General features: G+C 52.7%; 1 protein-coding gene across 3 annotated transcripts in view; it reads left to right on the top strand.

The window, feature by feature from the left end:
- Window positions 1-5,286: 5,286 nt before the first annotated feature.
- The window catches only part of GRAMD1B (GRAM domain containing 1B), a gene marked incomplete at its 5' end in the record, with an annotated part of 162,716 nt that continues 145,354 nt past the window's right edge, over window positions 5,287-22,648 (top strand). For all 3 annotated transcript variants that reach the window (XM_081123592.1, XM_081123591.1, XM_081123590.1), the window contains one exon: window positions 5,287-5,648. In XM_081123592.1, the coding sequence (XP_080979718.1) occupies window positions 5,287-5,648 (362 nt within the window). The remainder of the gene's footprint in view (window positions 5,649-22,648) is intronic.

The following is a 22,648-nucleotide window of genomic DNA, read 5'->3' as shown; positions in this document are numbered from 1 at the left end:
GGAACCTTCCAAGGACAGAAGCGGACACCCAGGGCATGCCACCCGCCCTCCTAGGGGTGGTAGCAGGGAGATGGATGGAGCAACCTCAGGACGTCTTTTCCAGCCCTGGTTTGCATACTGTCCTTGTAAGATTTAGAGGACAGAACATGATGTTGGCCTGTGCCTTGGTATCCTGGTGTCAGGAACAGGGGCAGCCAAGTGTTGTGCAAACATTCTTCTTAGGCTCCTAAGCTTTTTGATGAGCAAAACCCAGGGAGGCTTATCTATGACAGTCCTCCCGAGGCAACGTCATTGCTCACCCTGGCCCCTGCCGAAGGCTGCAGGAAGCGCTCGGCCAACCTTGTGCGTCCCCCACGGCTGGGAGGTTTCATCGGCCCTCTGTCCGCAGGAACTGAGATGCCATCAAGTCTTGCAGCATTTTCTGCCTTTTCCTCAGAAGGAGAAGCTGGACACTGCGGCCAGTCAACTGTGTTCTATGTAAATTCTGTTTCTAGCACCCTCCACCCTCCTCTAGCCACACGAATTCAGTGTGCTTTCCTCTGGCTTCTTCAGCAGCTAGCCACTCCATGGGGAGATGAGGTAGGGATCTGTGAAAGTAACAGAAACAAGAGACTCCCCATGCCCAGCTCCTTGCCTCATCACTTACTCTTTGATCCCTGTATTTCTCTCTCATTATGCAAGATATTAAAATGCTTGTGGGATTCAGGGAGGTGCTTAGTATCCAATAATCAAAACACCTGGGCCAGAAATATGTCGATTCAAATGAACTTTGTTTTAGCATAAGTGAATTGCTTTTTTTTTTTTTTTTTTTTTAGAGAGAAAATCTGGACCTTACAGACCCACAGTGATAGGGTGGGGACTGGGCCTTTAAGAGAAAAATCTCCCGTTACTGCCTCTAACTAGGCTCCAGTTACCTTTACAGATGTGCAGAGGAGGCCACTCTTTGACCATCCGTGGCCATGCGTTCCAGTCCTTAACTGGCTTTACTCTCAGTAAATGTTCCTCATCTAGGGTGAATCTCCACACTGAGCTCCCCACAAACTCAGTCCCTCCTGCTTAGTAACAGGAGAGCTAGAGAACAGTACCTGGCCATGCTTCCTTTCGTATCTGCAGACAGTTAATGACACTGCTCTGCAGCACCAACTTCTGTCACTATTGCCAGTGTCCCCAACAGCAACAAGTTCCACTTCCTGTCTGCCCAGCACCAGCTTCGTTCTCTTGTGCAGGGCCCAGTCCTTGGGTTTGGCCGTTCACGATGTGCTGTGGGGCAAAGACGGTGCTGGGAGAGTCTCTGTCCTCTGCACCCATGTTGGAGGGGTATCCTTTCTGTGCTCACAGGGATCGCCCGCCCTTGGCATCCCTGGGCAGGCAGGATGGTGGGTTGGTGGGGACCTGCCCCTCCATCTCACTCGCAGCCGCATGTGCACCAGGAGAAATCAAGCTTTACAGCTGACGTTTTCACCTCTGGTCCCTCCTGGAAGTTTTGGCTGAATAATGGCTGTGTAACTTGTGGGTCTCCAGAAGTATCAGACAGGTGTTGGGTGTCTTGTGTCTGTAGAAAAAGGAGCCTGAACAGCTGAGAATAAACAATTGCTTGGTAATATGAACTCGCACCTAACGTCAGAGGCCTGGCAGCCGGTGGGGGCAGGGGAGGCCAGGTTGTGCTGGCCACCACCTGTCTGGGAGGCCAGTTTCCCAGGGAACCAGGAGTCTGCTGAGAGCCAAACTGGAGAGAAGTGGGAGGGGCGCTTGGAGAGGAAAGCAGTGGCTGAGATTCCGAAACAGGTCCTGGAAACTCTGGTCCTGACCCCTTGACACCAGCTGCTTTGGGAAATAGCTTTTCAAAACTTTGCACTTCCATTTTTGCAATAAAATAACTGACATGTTATTTCCTGATATATCCAACTAAAATCAGGGCTGGAAAAATGCTGGGCTACAGGGGACCTGCTTCCCAGGGCTCGTGCATTTGTTGAGATTTTGGGGGGCTTCTAACTGGCTTCAGAAGACCCAGTTCAAGCTCTGACTTTGTCATTGAGGATTGTTATTGTTATTTATCTCTATCCTTGGGTAAAGTTCTACCTCACTCCAAGGTTGCTGGGAAGATAAAATGTTTCATAAGGAAGACATTTACAGAAGTGTAAAGGTTACTATACAAACAAAACATCCAGGGCTCTGGAGTGAATCAGAGGAAGCGGAAACTTGCTTCCTCCCTCAAGCTGCTTATAGTCTAAACAGCAGTGATAGCTCACAGTTGTAGGGTATTTCATTTTTCCAAGTGTCCCTTTATCACCTGACTTTCTAGTGCCATAGTAAAAGTAAACAGAACCAGCTGGGGTGGGGGCAGAGGATGTGTTTTGAATAGGTTTTAATGAAAAAATTACGGCTTGAAGCAAAGAAGGGAGCACAGGTGGAAGTGAGCAAGGACAGTGTGAAATGCTCGAGGAACCCTGGGCATCTGCTTCCCAGCCAACTGAAACCATCTCAGATTTAGTTTGGAGGAGATTTTTCCTCAGGTCAGGTGAAATGTAAATGATCATCCTCAAGGACTGCTTAAATTAAATCTCATAGGATTTTAGATTTTAGGTCGAGTCTATCGTGGGTGGAAAAAGTGGCTGAAGTGTGTGGGAAGGAGCTGGTGACTGTCCTTCCTTTTAAGAGGCTTGCATTGAAATTCAGGGTGCTCACTGTAAACTTCAAAGGGGCCTGCTCCCCTGTGAACCTCCCTTTCCCCAGAATACCCAATGAATCTTTTGGCCCCTCTATTGTGGACTCCCCTCTTTTGTTTGTTTGTTTGTCTGTCTGTCTTTGGCTTCCTATTGAATGCTGGTATCCCAGCTTCCCTTCTCTCCTGAACCGCTGGAGACCCCAGTCTCAATAGGCAGGTTCCTTGAACTGGGAGGTTATCAGATCCCCTGCAGAGCGGTCCTTGGCGGAAATCCCAGGCACTGAGCAAATCCTCATGGTGCCTGGGTTTAGCTCCGGGTCCTGAAGTTTGCAGTTACAGCTCAGCCTCCTTGTCATCCCCAGAGCCGGAGCCAGAGCCAGAGCCAGAGCCGGAAGAAGTGTCCTGCTTCTTGCCAGGCCTGACACCTGACGGGAAGGGGTTTCTCCTTTCTGTGCCACATCCGGGAGTTAAAACAGAGTGACTAAACCACCCTTGAGAGAGCCAATGGCCGGATGTGGAGACTCAGGAATAAGAGGGAACTGATGTTCTGGGGAGTCACTTATGGGTGGGCCTGGCCTTTACTTTTTGGCCACAGTATCTCTCTCCCCTGGGCAGAAAGTACTCCCATTTTCCTCTGCCTCTTGGAGGTTGTGCAATGTCAGGATGCCTTTAACTCCCCCCACCCCTCCCATGTGTCATTGCAGGGCACCAGGGGTCCATGGCCAGCTGTCACACTTGATGTCTTGCTGGACTGTAGGGACATATTTTCTTGCAGTAAGTTCTTGTGACCTTTAGGGATGGGATTTTCCCTCAGCTTTGGGACACTTGTGAAATGTTCCCATGAACTTCATCCTGGCAGAGAAGCTGGGCACCAGCTCCCAACCAGAAATTAGACTCACACAGGAACAGAGAAGAGTAGGTGAATCAGAGTGTGGACCTGATGGTGCATCCTTTTGTGTTCGCCTGGTCTGTTTGAAAGCTAGTCTCTACTTGGGTTCTCATTTGCAGGACTTTCTGATGAGGGAAATGTGCTGTGCTGGGAGGGAGGAGAATGGGCCATAGAGTCTCTGCTCTAAAAACTGAGCTGTTTTGCCTGGCCGGCATGGCTCAGCAGTTGAGCATCGACCTATGACCCAGGAGACTGAGGTTCGATTCCCAGTCCGGCCACATGCCCAGTTGCGGGCTCCATCCCTAGTCTGGGGGCATGCAGGAGGCAGCTGATCAATGACTCTCTCATCATTGATGTTTCTATATCTCTCTCCCTCTCCCTTTTTCTCTGAAATAAAAAAATATATATTTTAAATAAATAAATAAAAAATAAAACCTGGGCTGTTTTGCCCTGGCTGGTGTGGCACAGTTGGTTGGTTGTTGTCCCATGCACCAAGAGGCCCCCCCTAGGATTCCCAGCCAGACTCATGCCTGGGGTTTCAAGTTCCACTCCCAGTAGGGGGCGTGCAGGAGGCAGCTGGTGTTTCTCTCTCCCTCTCCCTCCTCTAAAAATCAATAAAAACATATTTTTTAAAAACTGGGCTGTTTTAGACTCAGTCTTTACAGAGTGCTCAATAGGATGGATCATGTCTAGAGCCAATCTCTCAGGTTGGTACCTGGGTCTAGGGAGTGAGTGGTTCGGAACAGCTTGGGACACTACAGGCCTGACCCAAACTTTCTAGGGTCCATGACTGGAGACATATTAGACTTTTTTTGTGACCCAGTCCATTTCCCCTTGCAGGTTAATGCAGAATTAAATCACACCCCAGGGGTGCAGAGGGAGCACCCTCAGCTCCCTTGGGCACCCTGGGGCTCTGCTGGATGCTGTGCCCCTGGGTGCTCGCCCTGTGATTTGATTCTTTGCTTGGCGTGGGCTATGGAATTGACAGCGTAGCTCAAGATGTACAGGGGCCAGTCCTTTTCCTTTCTGGTCCTGTGTGTCCTGTGTCTTTCAGACCCTGTCTGTCGTTCCTTGGTATGTCATGTCTGCTGTCTCAGTTTACTCCACAGGTCTGTCCTCTCTTCTCAGCTTGTCGTTTGGGAAGCAGCCTCCAGGAAACTTGCTCTCCCTCCCCTTGACTACGCCCAGGCCCCCGTGCCCCCCTGCCCCCCTTAGGAGAAGAGAGCCAGGGGAAAGCGCCCCCCTCCCCCCGTGTCGGGGGCGGCCTTGGGGAGCGAGCCCTGAATTCCTTGACCCCTCCCCCCTCGCCCGCCCTCCCCCTTAAAGCCGGGGAGAGAGATGGGGCGCTGCGCGGCCCGGTGTCGCTTTGGGGAAGTTGGGCTGTGCGTGCGGGCAGGCCGGTGGCACAGCCCGTCCTGGGGTCGGCCCGGGCGTCCGCGCAGTTTCCCGGCCGCGGCGCCGGCCCCGGACGGACGGCGGCGACCTGCCTCCCGCCCCGCCCTCCCCTCCCCTCTTGTTTCGCGCAGCGCCCGCTTCCTCTCCGCCCGCCTCCCGCGGCGCCCGCCTCCCGCAGCGCCCGCCCGGCCGCCCGCACCCGCCGAGAGTTTGCCGAGCCCGCGGAGGCGCCGGGGCGCAGGGACGGCGGCGGGACAGTCGGCGCGGGCGGCGCCCGGGGAGCCCGGTGCCCGCAGCCCGCGCCGCCGGCGCCGCCCAGCGTGAGCGCGGCGGGTCCATGCCGGCGGCCGAGCCGATGGAGAGCCCGCAGCCGCCCGCCCTGCAGGTGCCCGCGCGGCGGGGCGCCCCGGGCTGGTCCCCCGCGTCCACCCCCACGCTCCGCCGCCGGCGCTGCAGGATGCGCCGCTCCAGGAACGTGCAGGAGCAGAGCCCCGAGGCCGGGCTGGCGCGCGACCTGCCCGGGGTCCTGGCTCCCGGCAAGGAGCTCCTGCAGCTGCCGGCCATCGAGATCACGCCCTCCAGCGACGAGGACACTCCGTGGTCCAACTGCTCCACACCCAGCGCGTCCCCGCGCCGAAAGCGCTTCCTCCTCCGCAAGTGGCTGAGGGTGAGGGAGCGGAAGGAGCGCAGCGACAGCAGGTAGGTCCGCGCCGGCCCCTTCCCCCCTCCCTGCCCGCCGCGGGCCGCGCCGCGGAAACTTAGGCGGAAACTTGGGGAGGAGTGCGGAGCCCCCACCCCAGGGCGTCCGCGGGGCGCCGGCGCCGGGTCCTGGCATCTCGGCGCCCGCTCTCGTCCCGGCTGCGGCCCGGGGCCGGGGCCCTGACTTTGACGAGTGTCTAACGTCTGCGAGGGCTTCAGGCTGCTCCACCCTCTGAGCCTCGCAGCGCCACCAATGCTGAGCGCCCGAGCGGCGCGTACCGACTGCGCCCCGTCCTGTGCCGGCCTCGGGCGAGCACTTCCCCGCCCGCCTCTGAACTGAACCCGCGCGGAAACGCTCTGAGGCAGGCTGCAGACTGGGGGCAGCGGACGGGAGAGACCTCAAGGCTTCCCCGCTTGCACTTGTATTTCTGAACGCTCCATTTCAGTCTCTGTTATTTTTGGCAGCAACAGGTTGCCTTTCTTGAGCCGTTAGACCTCCAGGCCCAGTCTGTGCTCGAGGTGGCGGGGGTGGGGGGTGGGGTGGGGGGGTGGGTGCCAGCAGCTGTTTTGCCCGCGTGAATGTGGCATCTGAGTAGTGGGGGAAGCTCACTTTCCCTATGCAGAGAATCGATATGGAGTACCGTAGGACCGTGTCTCTGAACTGGACGGAGTCACGGACAACATGGGATAACGTTTCCTCTAGGAGAATACAAGCCTTAATAAACAATCTTATTAAGAAAGAAAACAAACCATAGGGCTGCTCTATAGAGCCTTGGCCAGGAGTCGTGTTTGAGCCCAGCCCTCGGCCTTGTGAGGACCTCATCCATTTACTTTCAGACTCTAGGGCCCTATCTCTCAGCAGTGGTTTGTGCCCTTGTGTGGAGTATCGGCAATTGGCCACCTCCCCTGGGACTCCTCCCAATCGGATCAATTTCATTCATTTCAACTCAACAAGTACTTATTGAATGCTCTTGCCAGCCCTGTCTGGTATCAGCTCATGGTGATGTGCTCCAGGAGGGAGTTGGGGGGAGGGCTGGGTAGAATGAGGGGGTGTGGAAGTTGAGAAGCTGGATGGGAAGTTGAGAAGCTGGATGGGAAAAGACTTGGATAAGAAATTAAGACATGTGAGTTTCACTTCTATTGAAGAAATGGAACCGTTGGATGACATACTCTGTGTCCCACATGGTGCTGATTGTATAAGAAAAGAGAGGAGGGAGACTTCTGGAAGGAAGAGACTCAAACCAGGACAAATACAGATAGGCAGTAGAAAATGGTAGGGGATTTTGGGGTTGGGGCCTGTCATCAGGAAAGGGAGACAGTCTGGACAAAGGTGTAAGCACAGGGTGAGCCAAAAAAAGACCAAAAATATGAACAGTAAAATGGCAATAAATACACATCTATCGGCAAATGAATCTGGAAAACAAAATAAACAAGCAGAACAGAAATACTCATTTTGACAATTGCCAGATGGAAGCGGGGTTGGGAGGATGGGTGAGAAAGGTGAAGGGAATGAGAAGTACAAATTGATTGTTGCAGACTTGTTATGGGATGTAAAGTACAGCACAGGGAATATAGTCAATAATATTTTAATAATTATGGATGGTGTCAGGTGGGTACAAGATTTGTGGAGATGATCACTTAGCAAGTTATATAATGTCTAATCACTGGGTTGTACATCTGAAACTAATATAATATTGTATGTGAGCTGTAATTGAAAAATAAAAAATGATTTAAATAAATAAAATAATACTACAAAAAAGAAGGGAACAGGGTGAGCCCTGTGTCTCTGAGGCGCCGTTGTGGAGTCAGCAGGGTCACACAGAGAATGAGTCTTCTAGGCTGCCCAGGGCCTCTCTTTTCCTGGGTGCAGTGACTAGATGTGGGTATCCCAGCAGATGCACGTGGAGAGCTTTGTTCTGGGGCTTTTTGTGGACCCAGGGATAACAATTCTTTTTTTCACAGCGTAGAGGGAAATGGGGAACTCTTGGTGGGAGCTAATCTTGAACTAAAATAGTTCATTATGGTTTGTCAGTTTTCTTTTCAAATGTGAGAGACCCTAAAGGAGACCCGGTTTTGATCTTGAGATTGCTGAGAACAAAATATGGAGAAAGAGTCCTGCATTGCTGGCCAGGGTGGGGAGGGAGTAGATGTGGTTAGATTGAAGGAAAGCTTCTCTGTTTTTGAGAATTGTCTAAAGATTCAGTGGAATCTTCATTTTTGTTGGAGTAGAGAACACAGTCTTAAAATCAGGCAGGATTTAAGACAGTTCTTTTAAATGGTGGCTTGTTGCAGTAGAAGAATATATGCATTTTGTATAAAAAGGCAGACTCTGGATTCAAACCAAATTTATCCAACTCAAATCTCTACTCTTAACCACTGTTATACTGCCTCCTGTTGGATTCTGTCTGGATTGTGGTTAAAACAAAACACCATCATTTTTAAAATTTATTTTTTCTTGATTTTAGAGAGAGAGGAAGAGAAAGAGAGGGAGGGAGGGAGGTTGGTTGCCTTCTGTATGTGCCCCAACCAGGGATCAAACCCACAGCCTAAGTACGCTCCCTGACTGGGAATCAAACCCACAACCTTTTTGGTGTATGGAATGATGCTCCAACCAAGTGAGCCACCAGCTGGGGCAAACCCCCATCATTTTTAGTCCTTGGAAATGGAGGGCTTCTTGGAAAGAAAAGCAATCAAGTGTGGGTGCCCAACAAGATTCTCTGGGAAGGAGATGGCATTTAGGGGCAATAGGATACAAACAATATTGGTCTTAAAGTTGAGAGACTTAGGGTTACATTTAAGTTTGTCATTTATTAGCTGTCTTTATTGATTTCAGAGAGAGGAAGGAAGAGAGAGAGAAACATCAATGATGAGAGAGAGTCATTGATCGGCTGCCTCCTTCCCCCCACTGGGGATGGAGCCCACAACCCGAGCATGTGCCCTGACCGGGAATCCAGCCTCCATCTCCTGGATCCTAGGTTGATGCTCAACCGCTGAGCCACACCGGCCGGGCAGCTGTGGAGTCTTGAACACCTCCCTTGAAGGTTTCACCTGCCCCATCTGGGGAAGGATATCTGTGGGTTAATGGGAAGTCTTAAGAGTAATACACGTGAAAGTGTTTTGTAAGCTTCCCAGTGCTGCGCAGGGTGAAGGAGGACTGCCAGGCTGGGTGTCTCACATGGCGTGGTGTGTGCTGAGAGTGGGAGGTTATGTACTCACCTGGCCTGGAGCCACACCTGGGACTCCTCATGTTACAGGATTGGGAAGAGGACTCTGCTGTGGCTTGGATTAGGGGGATTAAGCATACCAGCCTCAGCCTGGCCTCTTTCCTCCTCATGTGTCCACCCCACACCTCCCTCTCCACATGCAGAGAAAAGCACCGTGAGGTCCGCTGCGGCGTCCTCACTGATCTGGTAGGAGGCCAGGGGCCAAGGCCACAGCTTGTGGGTTTTCACTGCTAAACTGAATTTACAAAGAGGATCAGGAGACTGCTCTCTATCCCTCACCCTGGGGAGAAGGAAGTGGAGGAAGTGGCAATGTTAGCATGGTGTGGGGGCCCAGGGCCCAGGAGTTTAGCACTGAAGTGCTCCCAGGCCATCCTGTGCAGTTCGGCTTTGCACTGGCGCTGTCTGGCGCTGTACTGGGCTGTTCATGTGGTTGGAGATGTTTGCCGATGAACACAATAGTAACGAGCGAATGACTGATTCCCCTTTACTCATGAGTCAGGGAAAATCTCCTTGTGGAGATGGGTCCAGAGCTGAGATTTTTTTCTTATATTGAGATATAATTTACATACCCTGAAATCCACTCATTTTTATAGTACACAATTCAATGTTTTTAGTATACACGCATATATGTGCAGCTATCACTACGGTGAACTTTAGAACATTTTCGTTACCTTACAAACAAACTGTACCCTTTAGATATTCCCCTTGGTCCCCATATTGCTCCCCCCTCCTTTCCCTAGGCAACCTGGGATCTGCTTCCTGTGGGGGCTGAGTTTTGATTGGGAACCAAACGCCTGTTGGGAAAGAATTTGGGCATTTTGGCTTCAAGATGGGGATAGATGCCCATGTGTGGTCTTGCTGAGGGATGTGGGAGAATGAGGGTGGGGAGGTGATGGGCTGACAGACTATGATTTCTGTGGGAGAGTTTGGATATTAGTTAGCCAGCCAGCCAGCCAGCCAGCCAGCCAGCCATGAGATTCTGTGGATGGTGCTCTATACACACAGGATTCAGCTCAATGGGGAACCACTGTAGGTCCCGGAACCTGGGAGAGACATCATCTGAGTGGCATTTGAAGCAACTAAATCTTGCTCTTCTGTATGAATGGGGTGGTGAGGTAGAGGCCAGAGCCATGTGCTGTTCTTCCAAGGGTCTGGCTGGGAACTGGGCTGCCACCATTTAGCATTAGGTGGCTCTGGTTTTTTGCTGGCCTCTGAGCTCTCTGCAGGTTGCAGCCTGAGGTTGATGAGGCGAGCTCTGAGAATGAGCACTGTGTGTCTCCCGCAGTCCCATGCCGTGCAGGCTTCTCTCTGACCTGCTGGACAGTGGCGAAGTCGGAAGCCAGACGGAGCCACATGCTCCAGGAGGGCATCCTGTTATCCTTCGGACGGGCAGGGCAAGCTGACAAGCTTGTAGCATGTAGGCTTGGGTGGCTAATGTGGGCCCATAGAGACTTCTCTGCTTCTCTCTCCCCAGGCCATCCTTTTAGGACACCTTCTCCCTTCATGGTTCTGTCCCCTCTTCTGTCTAACACACTTGCCTGTCGTGACTGCTCACATTCTGGTAGGCCGGCAGCTAGAGAGTCTGTCACCTGGAGCCTCGGGGTTTTAGCTGAGCTACACTCCTGACCTCAGGTGGCGACTCGCAGTGGTTCTGCCCAGTCTGCCAGGCCGGGTCACCTTGCTGGTGCCAGCCTTGCTGGAGTGTGGGTTTGCAGGTGGGGACTGTGCATCGTTGGTACGTTTATCTTGACTCTCACCCCTTTCCTCTTAACCTTCAGAGCATGTCTGGCTTCCGGTTTCAAGTCAGTTCCAGGGGTGGGGTGACCCAGTGCTCTGCCCCACAGCTCTGTGCCTACCCTGCCATGTAGGAGAAGCACAGGGAATGTGGGAGAGAAAAAAACTCAACACAGCATCAAACAAATGCAGAGGAAACCTGTGATATGTCAGCAGGTTAAGTAAATAGTCAGGGCCGGATAAAGTTAAACTAGCAAAAATCTCTACCAGGCCCTTAATTCCTTGAGGGCGGGGACTGTGTCTCACTTTTTGCCAAGCTTTCTGCTAAGCACCTTAAATACACAATCACATTTAATCCTCACCCTCCCCCCCCGCCACCCCCAGGTGAGTTTTAGGGCCCAGTTTTAGTTCCGAGGGTAACTTGTTCCTGGCTGAACTAACAGAAGCAAGAGTGAGATTTGAACCAGACATGTTACCATTTCCCAGGGCCTGGAAGCAGTCAGCCGTGTGTGTGACCATGGATGACCATGCAGGTGGAGCAGGAGATGAAGGAAGGCCGAGCGAGGTCAGAGGACAGGGAGGCCACTGAGGAGAATGTGGAGGGTCGTGGCCAGCTTGGCCTGTGTGAGGCTGGTGCCACTGGCCTCATGAACAGGCCCATGGGAAGCAGCTAACCTTTGCCTGTAGGTGTGGCTCCCAGATTCAGATGCTTTGTGGATACAGAAGGCAGAGAGGGGGCCTGTGGGCTGATTGGCACTGGCAAGGTTTCTCTCTGGCAGTTGGTACTGTGAGTGTTGCCATGGTGGTGATGCACTCAGGGGGTGCCAATTGCATGTCAGGCAAGAGCCTGGGCGATCCTGGGGCGCATTCATAGGTGATAATTCTGCCCTGCTTGGTTACTTCCTCCCAGGTGTTATCTGTGCGCCAGTTGCTATGATGGTCACTGATAATTGCTTCTAGGGCAGCTCTGAAGTTTCCATTGAGGCGTCTGAATGGCTAAGCTGCCAGAGGGGATTTCCTTCCTGACCCAGTGGTGAGCCGCAGGGCCCTGGCCTGCCCAAGGGCCCGGGTGGTTGCTGGGTGTACAGAGCGTCACGGAGTCTGAGGGCTTTTCCCGGAGCCTTTGCCCCTTTGCGGTTGTTTTTTCATAGCCCAGATCAGCGTGGTGACTTGCCAAGGGGCTGTTGTACCTGGTGTGAAGGAAGACACAGCTTTAAGCATTTTGGGGGGTGGGAGGGTGCTCTTGCCTTGTGACTTCAGAGCCTGAGGAGTCTCTCTTAGGGGAGATGGGAAAGCTTCCGTCGGGGTGCACAGCCAAAACCAAATGTGGGCTTCAGATGGCAGGAGGGAGGCAGGACGGAGGTGCTCTGAGCTGGTGAGGAAAGATGTCAGGCAGTGGCCTGCCGCCCCATCTGCCACTGTGGGTGGCCGTGTGCCACCTCCTAAAGATAGCCCTGCTGTCAGATATTCTGCTCTGTTTTCAGACCATGTGTCTGGATTTTCGATTCGGGCTGTGCTGCAGCCACGACCACTGGTAGGAGGGGAGAAGGAGGGAAGCCCACAGCTTTTCACTGGGCCCTGTGAGGACGCGCGGCCTCTCTGCTGCATCCGTGTCATGTTCTGACCGGGTTGAGACTGGGTGGTCAGTCCTGATGGGGAGGCGAGATAAAGAAAACGATCAGCCTTGTCATGGTGGCACGTCTGGGCTGTGGCCTGGGACTCGGGCCTCTCATCTGCAGCCTGGGCCCGTTTCTAACCCGCACGTCTCCGGAGCATCTTGGTTCCTCTGAGGGCGTCCTCACGTCAGCACAGCGTGGTGCTCCGCCGTTCCCGCCGGGTGCCTCCTACCTCCACGCCTGACCACAGAGGGTTTCAGTCTTGCTTCTGGTTAGTAAGGTCAGTCAGGAAACGAGGGGGCTGAGTAAAGAGACCAAAAAAACAACAACAACCCACTTGTTTTTCCCCCCTTTCTTTTGCAAGTATGAAAACGGCATTTGCCTGGGGCCCTGGTTTGGGGTGAGTGGGGTAACCCTTGCAAAATGTGCCCCAGCAATTAGGAAAATACTGAAAGACAGCGGAGTAAGTTTAGGTTAGCAACACATTTTTTTACTTTCTCCAAGGGTCTCCCAGCTCGCTGTCTTAAAGTAAATTGCTGTGTTATAAAAGTCAGTGAGTACTGTGTGTGTAATAAAATAGCGAGTTAATATAAACATTTTGGAAAGCAGGGAAGAGGGAGGCCGGTGGTCATTTTAGCCTGCTGACCCATCAGTAGCATGTTCGGTGCTGGCGTCTCCCTGTATTTGTTCCCACTCATTTTCTTTCCCACTGAAGGCCTTCTGTTCTTTTTCATCACCTCTTCTCTACCTGGTGCCTGCAGAGGGTAAGGGAGAGCCTGGGTCCCTAGGTTGAGGGCTGGTAAGTCTGTGAAGTGAGGGAAAAATGACTTTCTGAAGCACTGCTCGTGGAGGGAGCAGCCATCAGATTGATACGGCTCAAAGCAGGAGCCCTCTCTTCAAGAAGCTGCCGCCCAGCCTTGTCCCCGTGTCCTCCGTAAGCCCAGCTTGCCCTGTGTCCCTGCCGGCCTCGCTTCCGGAGCACCCTGCCTCCCCCCGACACCCCACCATTTTCTAGCTGGGTCAGTACACTCGGAGGCCCTTCTGACCTTGCTGACCCTCAGGGCTGGGTGGCACGGCAGTCACAGAGGCTGCTCTGGACAGGGTGGCGCTTCTGCAGGGAGCGGGTCCCCTCGGCTGGGTGATAACGTGTGTTCTCTGTCTCCGTCCACGATGAGCCCCATCTTCTGGACATTTAAAAAAACAAAACCAACCAAACAACTCCTAGGACAGAGGATTGTGCCACCCGTTGTAGTTACTACTTTTGTCTTCAAACTGTACTATCGAGAAAGTTCTACCTAGGATCTAACTGGAATCCCGACCCCCCGGGTACAGTTCAGACTCGTTTCCTTTTGTTTGTCCTCAGTGCAGGTGAGGGAGTATTTGGTCACTGCCCTTTGGGACTATTACTGTCAGCACCTTGGGCGGCTCCTTCCAGGTTCCGAGGGGAGCCCCGGCCTCGTGCTGCCTCGGTGGAGCTCACGGGTTCTCCGGTGGGGGCTGCGCGGCCCTGTGGGCTTCTTGGAGGAATTGGCAGTCACACGTTAGAGGACAGAGCCCATCTTAGAGGTGAGCAGCATAGGAGGTGGCCTGCCGTTCAGAAGGTTCTCAGGAGTGACGTCTCCATGCTCGGATTGCTGCCCAAATGCCTGTATTAGCCCACATGCCTTTTGTTTAGCATCTGGAGAGATTAGGCTGATGATGTTAACTCAGGAGACGTAATTTTCAGTGTGCAACAGCATCGATTGGGCCCTTGCAGGGAGTCAGGTGTGTGCTAGGGTCTGGGATATGAAGGTGCAGGACCTCACAGCCTGTGGGGCAGATCAGTGTGTAGAAGATAATTTCAGTAGAATGTGGAATTCAGACTAAAGCCAGAAAAAAAAATAGCCTGAGGAAAAGATCTGCTGGGAGGGAGGGGAGAAGAGGGTCCCCGGCCCCGACCTCATCTCACACTCAGCTGCTACTTGTCAGGACCTGCAGTTCCGGTTCTGCGTCTCAGAGAATCTGCTCTGCATGGTGGATGGGCTTTGTGTGGCTACTTCATCGTTGAGCAAACAGAGAAGTCCAGGACCAGGAAGCTGGTCAGGGGCAGAAAAGGCTCTAGATGCAGGTCTCCCACAACCCAGCTGCGCGTTCAGCCTACCCCAGGTCCTGGGAGCTCCTCTTTGCCCAGGATGGAGCCATGTCTTCATCAGGGAAGCCGGAAAACTCGGGCAGGCCTCACTGTCTGAGGGCAGGCAGGGTAATGGCTTTTCCTAGGACAATTGCCCTAGCACTGTTCCCCGGGGTCATCTGAGGCAGCATGGGCAGGGGCAGTGGGTCTGCTCACTGTTTCTCTGTGTGGTCCTGGGCAGGTTACTTAACCTCTCTGGGCCTCGGTACCTTTCTCATTTCTTAAATGGAGAGTATACATTCCTTCTTCATCTTGAAAGACAGAATTAAGTAGATGTGTTTGAAGAATTGTGTTAATAAAGTGAGGCTTTTTGGTGGTCTGTGAGGCCTCTGTGAGCTGGAATAGTGATTTGTTGTGTCTTTGCTTATTTATGAGATGTCACTTTTCCACTCTAATCATGGGCGCTGAAGACAAGGTTTTATAATTTATGGGCTGCTCCTGTCCGTCTTTTCAGTATTCATGTTACGTTCCAACGCCAGGCATTTGATTTCTCCCGCTCCTGCTCCCCACGCCCTCTCTCCTGAATGCACACGCTCTCCCCAGGCTGTTCTCTCCTCTCTCTGCTCCAGTTATTTCTATATGATGATGACTCTCACATGTGTATCTCAGACCTCATCTCTTTTCTGAGCCCTAGGCTCATACATCCAGCTGGCGAATGGGCATTTCCATGGGGATGTTCTCCCTAATTGAACCCCTCACCTTTCCCTCCAAACCAGCTCCCTGCATTTGGTTTGGTACCCTTCAGTTTCACAGGGCTTCCCTTCCTCGGAGACAGTGTCCCTCATCTGTCTCATCACCACTGTTGCACCTGTCTAGGCCTTTAACATCTCTGGGGTGTCACTCAAGCACCCTCCTGTCTGTCTCTTGACTGTCTTTCAGCTCCACCCCTTTAATTCTGCAGCCTGAGTGCTCTTGGTGACCTTACTTCTGCTCCCCCTCCTGTGTCATTTACAGCTGCTCCCAGGACTCTGCCTCGAGCCAGTGACCTCTCAGTGCCTTCTTCTGTTTCCAGTCTTCACAGACATTGTTCCTTGGGATAGAATTCCTCTCCTGTGACACTGACCTCGTTTGCCACCCTGAGTCCCCCTCTTTGGATCTTAGCTTAGCTGTCCTTTCCCCAGGACATGTGTCTGACTCAGGTGTGTGTTATATTTGCCTTCCTAAGTTGTGATTGCTTGGTTATGGCGCATCCTTTACTGGATTGTAGAGGTGAGGGCAGAGTCGTTTGATTCAGTGTTTGTTTTATTTAGTGCCTGCCAAGCTCTTTGTATGGAACATAGTAGGAGCTCAGTAAATATGTATTTAGGGAATGGACAAATAATCAAATGAATAAAGGACTATAAGGAAATTTGATTTTCATGAAATTCTGTTATAAATCACTTTGCAAAGCAAGAAGTCCTGTTGAAGCTGAATAATTACCACCTCATTGAATGTCATTTGTGTAAACCTGGATTTTTTGTATTGGTTTGTTTGCCTGTTTTAAGCCTGTTGGTTTCTTTCATGTATTTTCTTTATGCGGTCTGTGTCTTCCATCAGGTTGAAAATGCATAGAGATCAGAGACCGCTGTTCTTCTAAGGGTGGTCTCTATTTGAGTCAGATTTAGCATAGTTAGAGGGAGAGTGGCTGATCTGACCCTAAACACGGCCTCAGACTGCGGGCCACATTGGGAGCAATACTGTGGCTGATGGTCAACTTGGGGCCCAGGTACAATCTGCATGCAATGCTTAGCCTTAGCCTTTTCCCACCTTTGAAAAACTTATGCCCAGTTACTTGGGCATAACGCTGAAAGAGAATTGGTTTATTTTCTAAAATTTGGAAATTGGGAGTTGTAAAAGTAATGTCTTACACCTGATTTGAAGAAGATATGAGTGAAGGAGGAGCTGGGACTGACCGGGCCGCTGATTCCTCTCCCCTTGAGGGTAGGACTTCATTTAATTAGTGTGGGCGTTTGGAATGCAGCTGCATTTGCTGCTCCAACATCCTCCAAGACCCTGGTATTAACTGGATCTCTCTCTGCAGCTGTCAGATGCCAGAGCAACTGTTCTGGTGTTTGGCTTCTTTCCTTCCCTTAGTTCTAGTGGGAGCCAAGAGCCAAAGGGTCCCCAAAAGGAATAGCCCTTCCATATGCAGTGTGTGGCAGCCTGTTGAGACAGGCCACTAATGCCACTTATTAAGCCACCATGGACTGTGGAGCCTTGAACTGGGAGCCCAGGGAGGAGGTACAGAGGAAAGAGGGGACATTGACACTTGTCACTGGGACTTACAGCAGGCAGAGAATGGTGTCCACATGGACACGAACGAAAGCAGTGTTGGCAAGAGCAGTTTATCTTGGTCTCTTCATCTGACTAGCACTCGAGCCTTTCAAAGTGATTTACCAGGCCACGGGCTCCAGAAAGGCTGGCGCAGAGTGTAACTATTCTTTGTATTGCCCAGCACTTACCACAATTCCTGGCACACACCGAGCCTCCCAGTAACATGCCTGCGGCATGGCCATCCATTGCTTCATCTGTTCCTGCATCCTGGGGGGCAGAGGTAATGAGCATGCCACGTGGCACTTAAGGAAATTGAAACTGGAGCACGCCCACATTCATATAGCTAAGTAATGACTCTGTGTTGTGTCACTTTTAATTCAGGCCTTTTTCTGAATTGTACAAAATATTCATATATCTGACATTACCCTGAGGTTTCTGTACATGTGCTGACAATGTGGGTTATGCAAATCCACAGGGAATGGAAAATAAAGACCAAACATCATAAGCAGCTATTTCAGCATGCCTCACTCTTCCAGAGCAGCAGCCTGTGGAAAGCTTTGCCTGGGTTTTACCTCCCCTTGGTTTCCTTTCCAGTGGAGGGACACATTAAATATTCAGTCTGCGCAGGGAGGAGAGTCCAGAGTCCACATGTACGCACAGCTTACTGGCCATGTGCTGGCCCCTGAGCTTGACTGGCTTCTGCTCCTGAAGGATTTAATTCAGTTTATTGATTGTCCATTCATTCATTTGCTCAACAGCAGAGTTGTTTTTATTATGCATCTATGAGGCAGTCAATGCAAGTCATACAAATATGTGTAAAATTTTATAATGTGGCATGTGCGAGCACGGCAGGGACTATCCGTTTGGTAGTCCTGGTGGCTGGCAGAGCTTGTTGGGAAGCACATCCTCTCCTGTGGACGGCCTTTCTCAGTAGTGCAGCTGGATGGACATTTTGTCTTAGGAGAGCAGAAGCAATGTGCTCTCGACATAGGGCCTCGTCCGTTTGTTTCGCAGAACAGGCGGAGATGGCCTGTGCTGTGCGGGCTGGGCAGTCCGGCCCTGGCAGGGCAGCACCAGGCCTCTTCTCTCCTTTCTTTCTATTAGTCAAAGGACCAGGAGAGGATGGGCAGTGGAAATAGAAGTTGTTTTTTATCAGCACTATTGATGCTAAGCATTCAAAATTTAGGCACTTTTGGGTTATTATCTGTGTGTATTCCTAACTCTTATTTTTCACAGCCACGGAGAAGCTAGAGCTCTGGAGCTTCTGCCCCCAGTTGCCTACTAGGTTAAGGCCCCTTTGGGTGATTGGAAATCATTTACTTACTGTCTTACTCAGCTCAGTAGTATCCTTAGAGGGTGAGTAAGAAACAGTTGGCACCATGCAGATAACTCCAAACACACTCGTTCTGTTTAAGTGGAGAGGTGCCTGTGAATGAATGAATGAATGGGTTGTTTAAAATAGATGTATGTTTTATATATATTTAATATATATAGATATTACACGTGTGTGTGTGTGTGTGTATTTTTAACCCTAGGGCAGCTGAGGTGCTCTTTGCCCATGGGATTGGTGACTCACCCGTTATCAGCAAGAAGTTTTCATTTGCCTATTGAATATAATACTTGTCTTGATGTCAACAGTTGGGTTAGATCCATCTACCCCAGGGAGACGTAGAGACTTGGTCTGCCCTGTTCTAGGTGAGGACAAGATAAGCCCAGCTGGGGCTGAGGGACGGAGTGTCCAAAGACACAAGTGGCTCCTGATTGTGAATTTGAGAATAATTCAGGACAGCTGAGAAAGCGAATGTGTTTCTCTCTCTTCCAAGGTTGTTTATCTTTGAAAAATACCGTTGAGAACAGTCTAGGCCGACACTTTTCGTCACTGGTGTAGGTGGCTTCCCAGTGGCTGCAGATGACTTTTATCCCAATAGCAACTTCCAGTCTGCTGTCCTAGAGTAAATTCCAGCCTGGAGCGTGTTTTCTGCCCGCAGCCCGCTTTGCATCATGTCTCCTAGTAAATGGGGCGCATGACAACACCTACCTTGTGGGCTGGCTTGAGGATGAAATGATAAAGGTAAGGCACCTCGCAGAGGGCCTGATTCACGGTAGGTACTCACTATTGGATTACTTCCTCTTATTTCCCTTTCTTTTAAATTTAGGGGAAAGAGGTATTTTCATATTGGTCATTTTGGGCCCACCTCATCAGGTGTGAAGGGCAGGAGCTGGGGCTTGTGGTTGGTTGTTTGTCATTGTGGTACCTTTGCTGAGTCATTTGGGGTTGGCACGCCAGGGAAAAATAGTGGTCCAGAGGGTGGTCAGGGCTGTGTGTGATCAGCTAGGGCAGCCTGTACTGTCTCTTAGGATTTCCTGGTGGGTCTCTGGAACCTGATCCCCCTTCTTGTGGGTAAGGGAGGGGGACAGGTAACCAGGGTGTTGTGCGCATCTGAATTTCCTGTGATCTGGCTTCATGAATCTTTGATTTCAGCTTAATCAGTAGTGCCCATCAGGCTCTGTGGAGGGATCTAAATGAAGGGAGGACAGGACCTTCTGCCAAGTTTGAGATGAGGGACATTCTGTGGTGTCAGGTGTAATTAGGAGAGAAGATGCAGAGTGAGAACTTATAGAAAAATGAGAAGAACTTGTAAAAAAGAGCCAAAGTAAGACTTAAAGATGGTCTTTAAGAGAGATTGTGAGATTAGGATTGGTTTTGTGTGCACTCTGCAATGCTCGCTCCATCTTTAGTTGAGACTGTTTGTGGAACTAGGTTCATGTAATTCTCATATTTTGAGAACTACTTGAACTTGTTATATCTGAATATTTTGTGAGCACTTAGTCTTGTATTGGAGTATTGTGATCTGTTTCATCCCCACCGACATCAACAGTAAATATTGTTTGAATATATAATGTGTAAGAGCTGTGTTTAATATTTAGGAAAGTAGGAAAGCAAGTATTTAAGTTCATTTTGGTCTTAGCACATAGAGACATAAGATGAGAGAAAAACACATATGTTTGATTAAACTATAAACTATGTTTCCCGTTTGACTGCCTGAGATTCAGTAAGATGAACTGAACCAAACAGAATTCGCTGGAATCTCCTTCTGAATTCCCTTTCAAATTAAAAATACACAAGACCCTTCCTTCAGATTGTATGCATTCACGTTATTCCATAGCCTTTGTTATGCAGGCTGCAGTGCTAATCACTTCCTGCAGCCCAGCCCCTAAATTTGTGAGCTCCGGAGGGATCTGCATGGATTCAGGTCCAGGCTCTGTCTCTTATCCATGTGACCTTAACATATTTTTTAGCTTTTTTGAGACTCATTCTCCAATGTTATTGTCTTCATAATACTTTCTACTTTGGAAAGTATTGTATTCTCTTGTCTTTGCTGATGATATGCCTCACATGTGTACCCCTACTGGTAAGCAAGAATTGGAGATCTTTAAGCTCAGGGCTTGTCCACTACTCTTTGTGGTTAGAGCAGAGCTGGTACCCAGAACACACTCAGCAGCAAGTGACGCACACCCGTTGTGGACAAGCAGCGGCTAGCAGTCATCTTTGCTACGAGTGACAGCACCAGAGGGCTAAGAAGAAAAATGTAAGCCATCCTCTACTCGGGAGCTGATATTTTTGCACCCAGAGGGCAGCGGGATGTTGTGGGCAGGACTCTGCCCTGAGAGTTACACTCTTTGCAGTGCCATTCAACCCCTCTGTGGCTTTACACGGGTCTCCTAAGGTCTCCGGCCTTCGCTTTCCTCTTCTGAAAAGCGGGAGACTTTTAGCCCCTTCCTGCTGTGAGGGTTGGACGGTGATTTTATTACAGCAATGACAGACTATGAGAAAATGATAAACTGGACACAGAATAGCAATGAAAGGAAGCAGGGAACAAAAAGAGTTCACACTTCTGTGCGCCTGTGCCTGTGCTGTGCCTGCGCCTGTGCCTGTGCTGTGCCTGCGCCTGTGCTGTGCCTGCGCCTGTGCTGTGCCTGCGCCTGTGCCTGCGCCTGTGCTGTGCCTGCGCCTGTGCTGTGCCTGTGCTGCGCCTGCGCCTGTGCTGTGCCTGTGCCGTGCCTGTGCCGTGCCTGTGCTGCGCCTGCGCCTGTGCTGCGCCTGCGCCTGTGCTGTGCCTGTGCCGTGCCTGCGCCTGTGCTGCGCCTGCGCTGTGCCGCGCCTGTGCCTGTGCCGTGCCTGTGCCGCGCCTGCGCCTGTGCCGTGCCTGTGCCTCTGCCTGTGCTGTGCCTGTGCCTGTGCTGTGCCTGTGCCGTGCCTGTGCCGTGCCTGTGCTGCGCCTGCGCCTGTGCTGCGCCTGCGCCTGTGCTGCGCCTGCGCCTGTGCTGTGCTGCGCCTGTGCTGCGCCTGTGCTGTGCTGCGCCTGTGCCGTGCCTGCGCCTGTGCTGTGCTGCGCCTGTGCCGTGCCTGCGCCTGTGCTGCGCCTGCGCCTGTGCCGTGCCTGTGCCGCGCCTGCGCCTGTGTCTGCGCCTGTGCCGTGCCTGCGCCTGTGCTGTGCCTGTGCTGCGCCTGCGCCGTGCCTGTGCTGCGCCTGCGCCTGTGTCTGCGCCTGTGCCTCTGCCTGTGCCTGTGCTGTGCCTGTGCCTGTGCCTGTGCTGTGCCTCTGCCTGTGCCTGTGCCGTGCCTGCGCCTGTGCTGTGCCTGTGCTGTGCCTGCGCCTGTGCCTGTGCCTGTGCTGTGCCTGCGCCTGTGCCTGTGCTGTGCCTGCGCCTGTGCCTGTGCCTGTGCTGTGCCTGCGCCTGTGCCTGTGCTGTGCCTGTGCCTGTGCCTGTGCTGTGCCTCTGCCTGTGCCTGTGCCGTGCCTGCGCCTGTGCTGTGCCTGTGCTGTGCCTGCGCCTGTGCCTGTGCCTGTGCTGTGCCTGTGCCGTGCCTGCGCCTGTGCCTGTGCCTGTCCCTGTGCTGTGCCTGTGCTGTGCCTGTGCCTGTGCTGTGCCTGCGCCTGTGCCTGTGCCTGCGCCTGTGCCTGTGCCGCGCCTGTGCTGTGCCTGCGCCTGTGCCTGTGCTGTGCCTCTGCCTGTGCCTGTGCTGTGCCTGTGCTGTGCCTGCGCCTGTGCCTGTGCCTGCGCCTCTGCCTGTGCCTGTGCCTGTGCCTGCGCCTCTGCCTGTGCCTGTGCCTGTGCCTGTGCCGCGCCTGTGCTGTGCCTGCGCCTGTGCCTGTGCCTGTGCTGTGCCTCTGCCTGTGCCTGTGCTGTGCCTGCGCCTGTGCCTGTGCCTGCGCCTGTGCCTGTGCCGCGCCTGTGCTGTGCCTGCGCCTGTGCCTGTGCCTGTGCTGTGCCTCTGCCTGTGCCTGTGCTGTGCCTGTGCTGTGCCTGTGCTGTGCCTGCGCCTGTGCCTGTGCCTGCGCCTCTGCCTGTGCCTGTGCCTGTGCCTGTGCCGCGCCTGTGCTGTGCCTGCGCCTGTGCCTGTGCCTGTGCTGTGCCTCTGCCTGTGCCTGTGCTGTGCCTGCGCCTGTGCTGTGCCTGTGCCTGCGGCTGTGCCTGCGCCTGTGCCTGTGCCTGTGCCTGTGCTGTGCCTGCGCCTGTGCCTGCGCCTGTGCCTGTGCTGTGCCTGCGCCTGCGCCTGTGCCTGTGCTGTGCCTGCGCCTGCGCCTGTGCTGCGCCTGTGCTGTGCCTGCGCCTGTGCCTGCGCCTGTGCCTGTGCTGTGCCTGTGCCTGCGCCTGTGCTGTGCCTGCGCCTGCGCCTGTGCTGCGCCTGTGCTGTGCTGCGCCTGTGCCTGCGCCTGTGCCTGTGCTGTGCCTGCGCCTGCGCCTGTGCTGCGCCTGTGCTGTGCCTGCGCCTGTGCCTGTGCCTGTGCTGTGCCTGTGCCTGTGCTGTGCCTGCGCCTGCGCCTGTCCTGCGCCTATGAATTGCCTTCCGGGCGTTTAAACTGGGGTCGTTTTCAGGTTGCTGCTCCTGGTGCCTTTCTCCTCTCTCCGGGGTCAGGCCAGGGCTGCCCTGCGCTCCTCCGGAGGCTCAAAGCCCCCTTCTCCGCCAGTCACTTAGCTTGCAGACTGGTTTTCCGG

Source organism: Miniopterus schreibersii, assembly GCF_964146895.1.
Source record: "Miniopterus schreibersii genome assembly, chromosome: 20".
Taxonomy (NCBI): Eukaryota; Metazoa; Chordata; class Mammalia; order Chiroptera; family Miniopteridae; genus Miniopterus; species Miniopterus schreibersii.
Note: the sequence above shows the minus strand (reverse complement) of the source record. Positions and strands in the feature narration are given on the sequence as shown.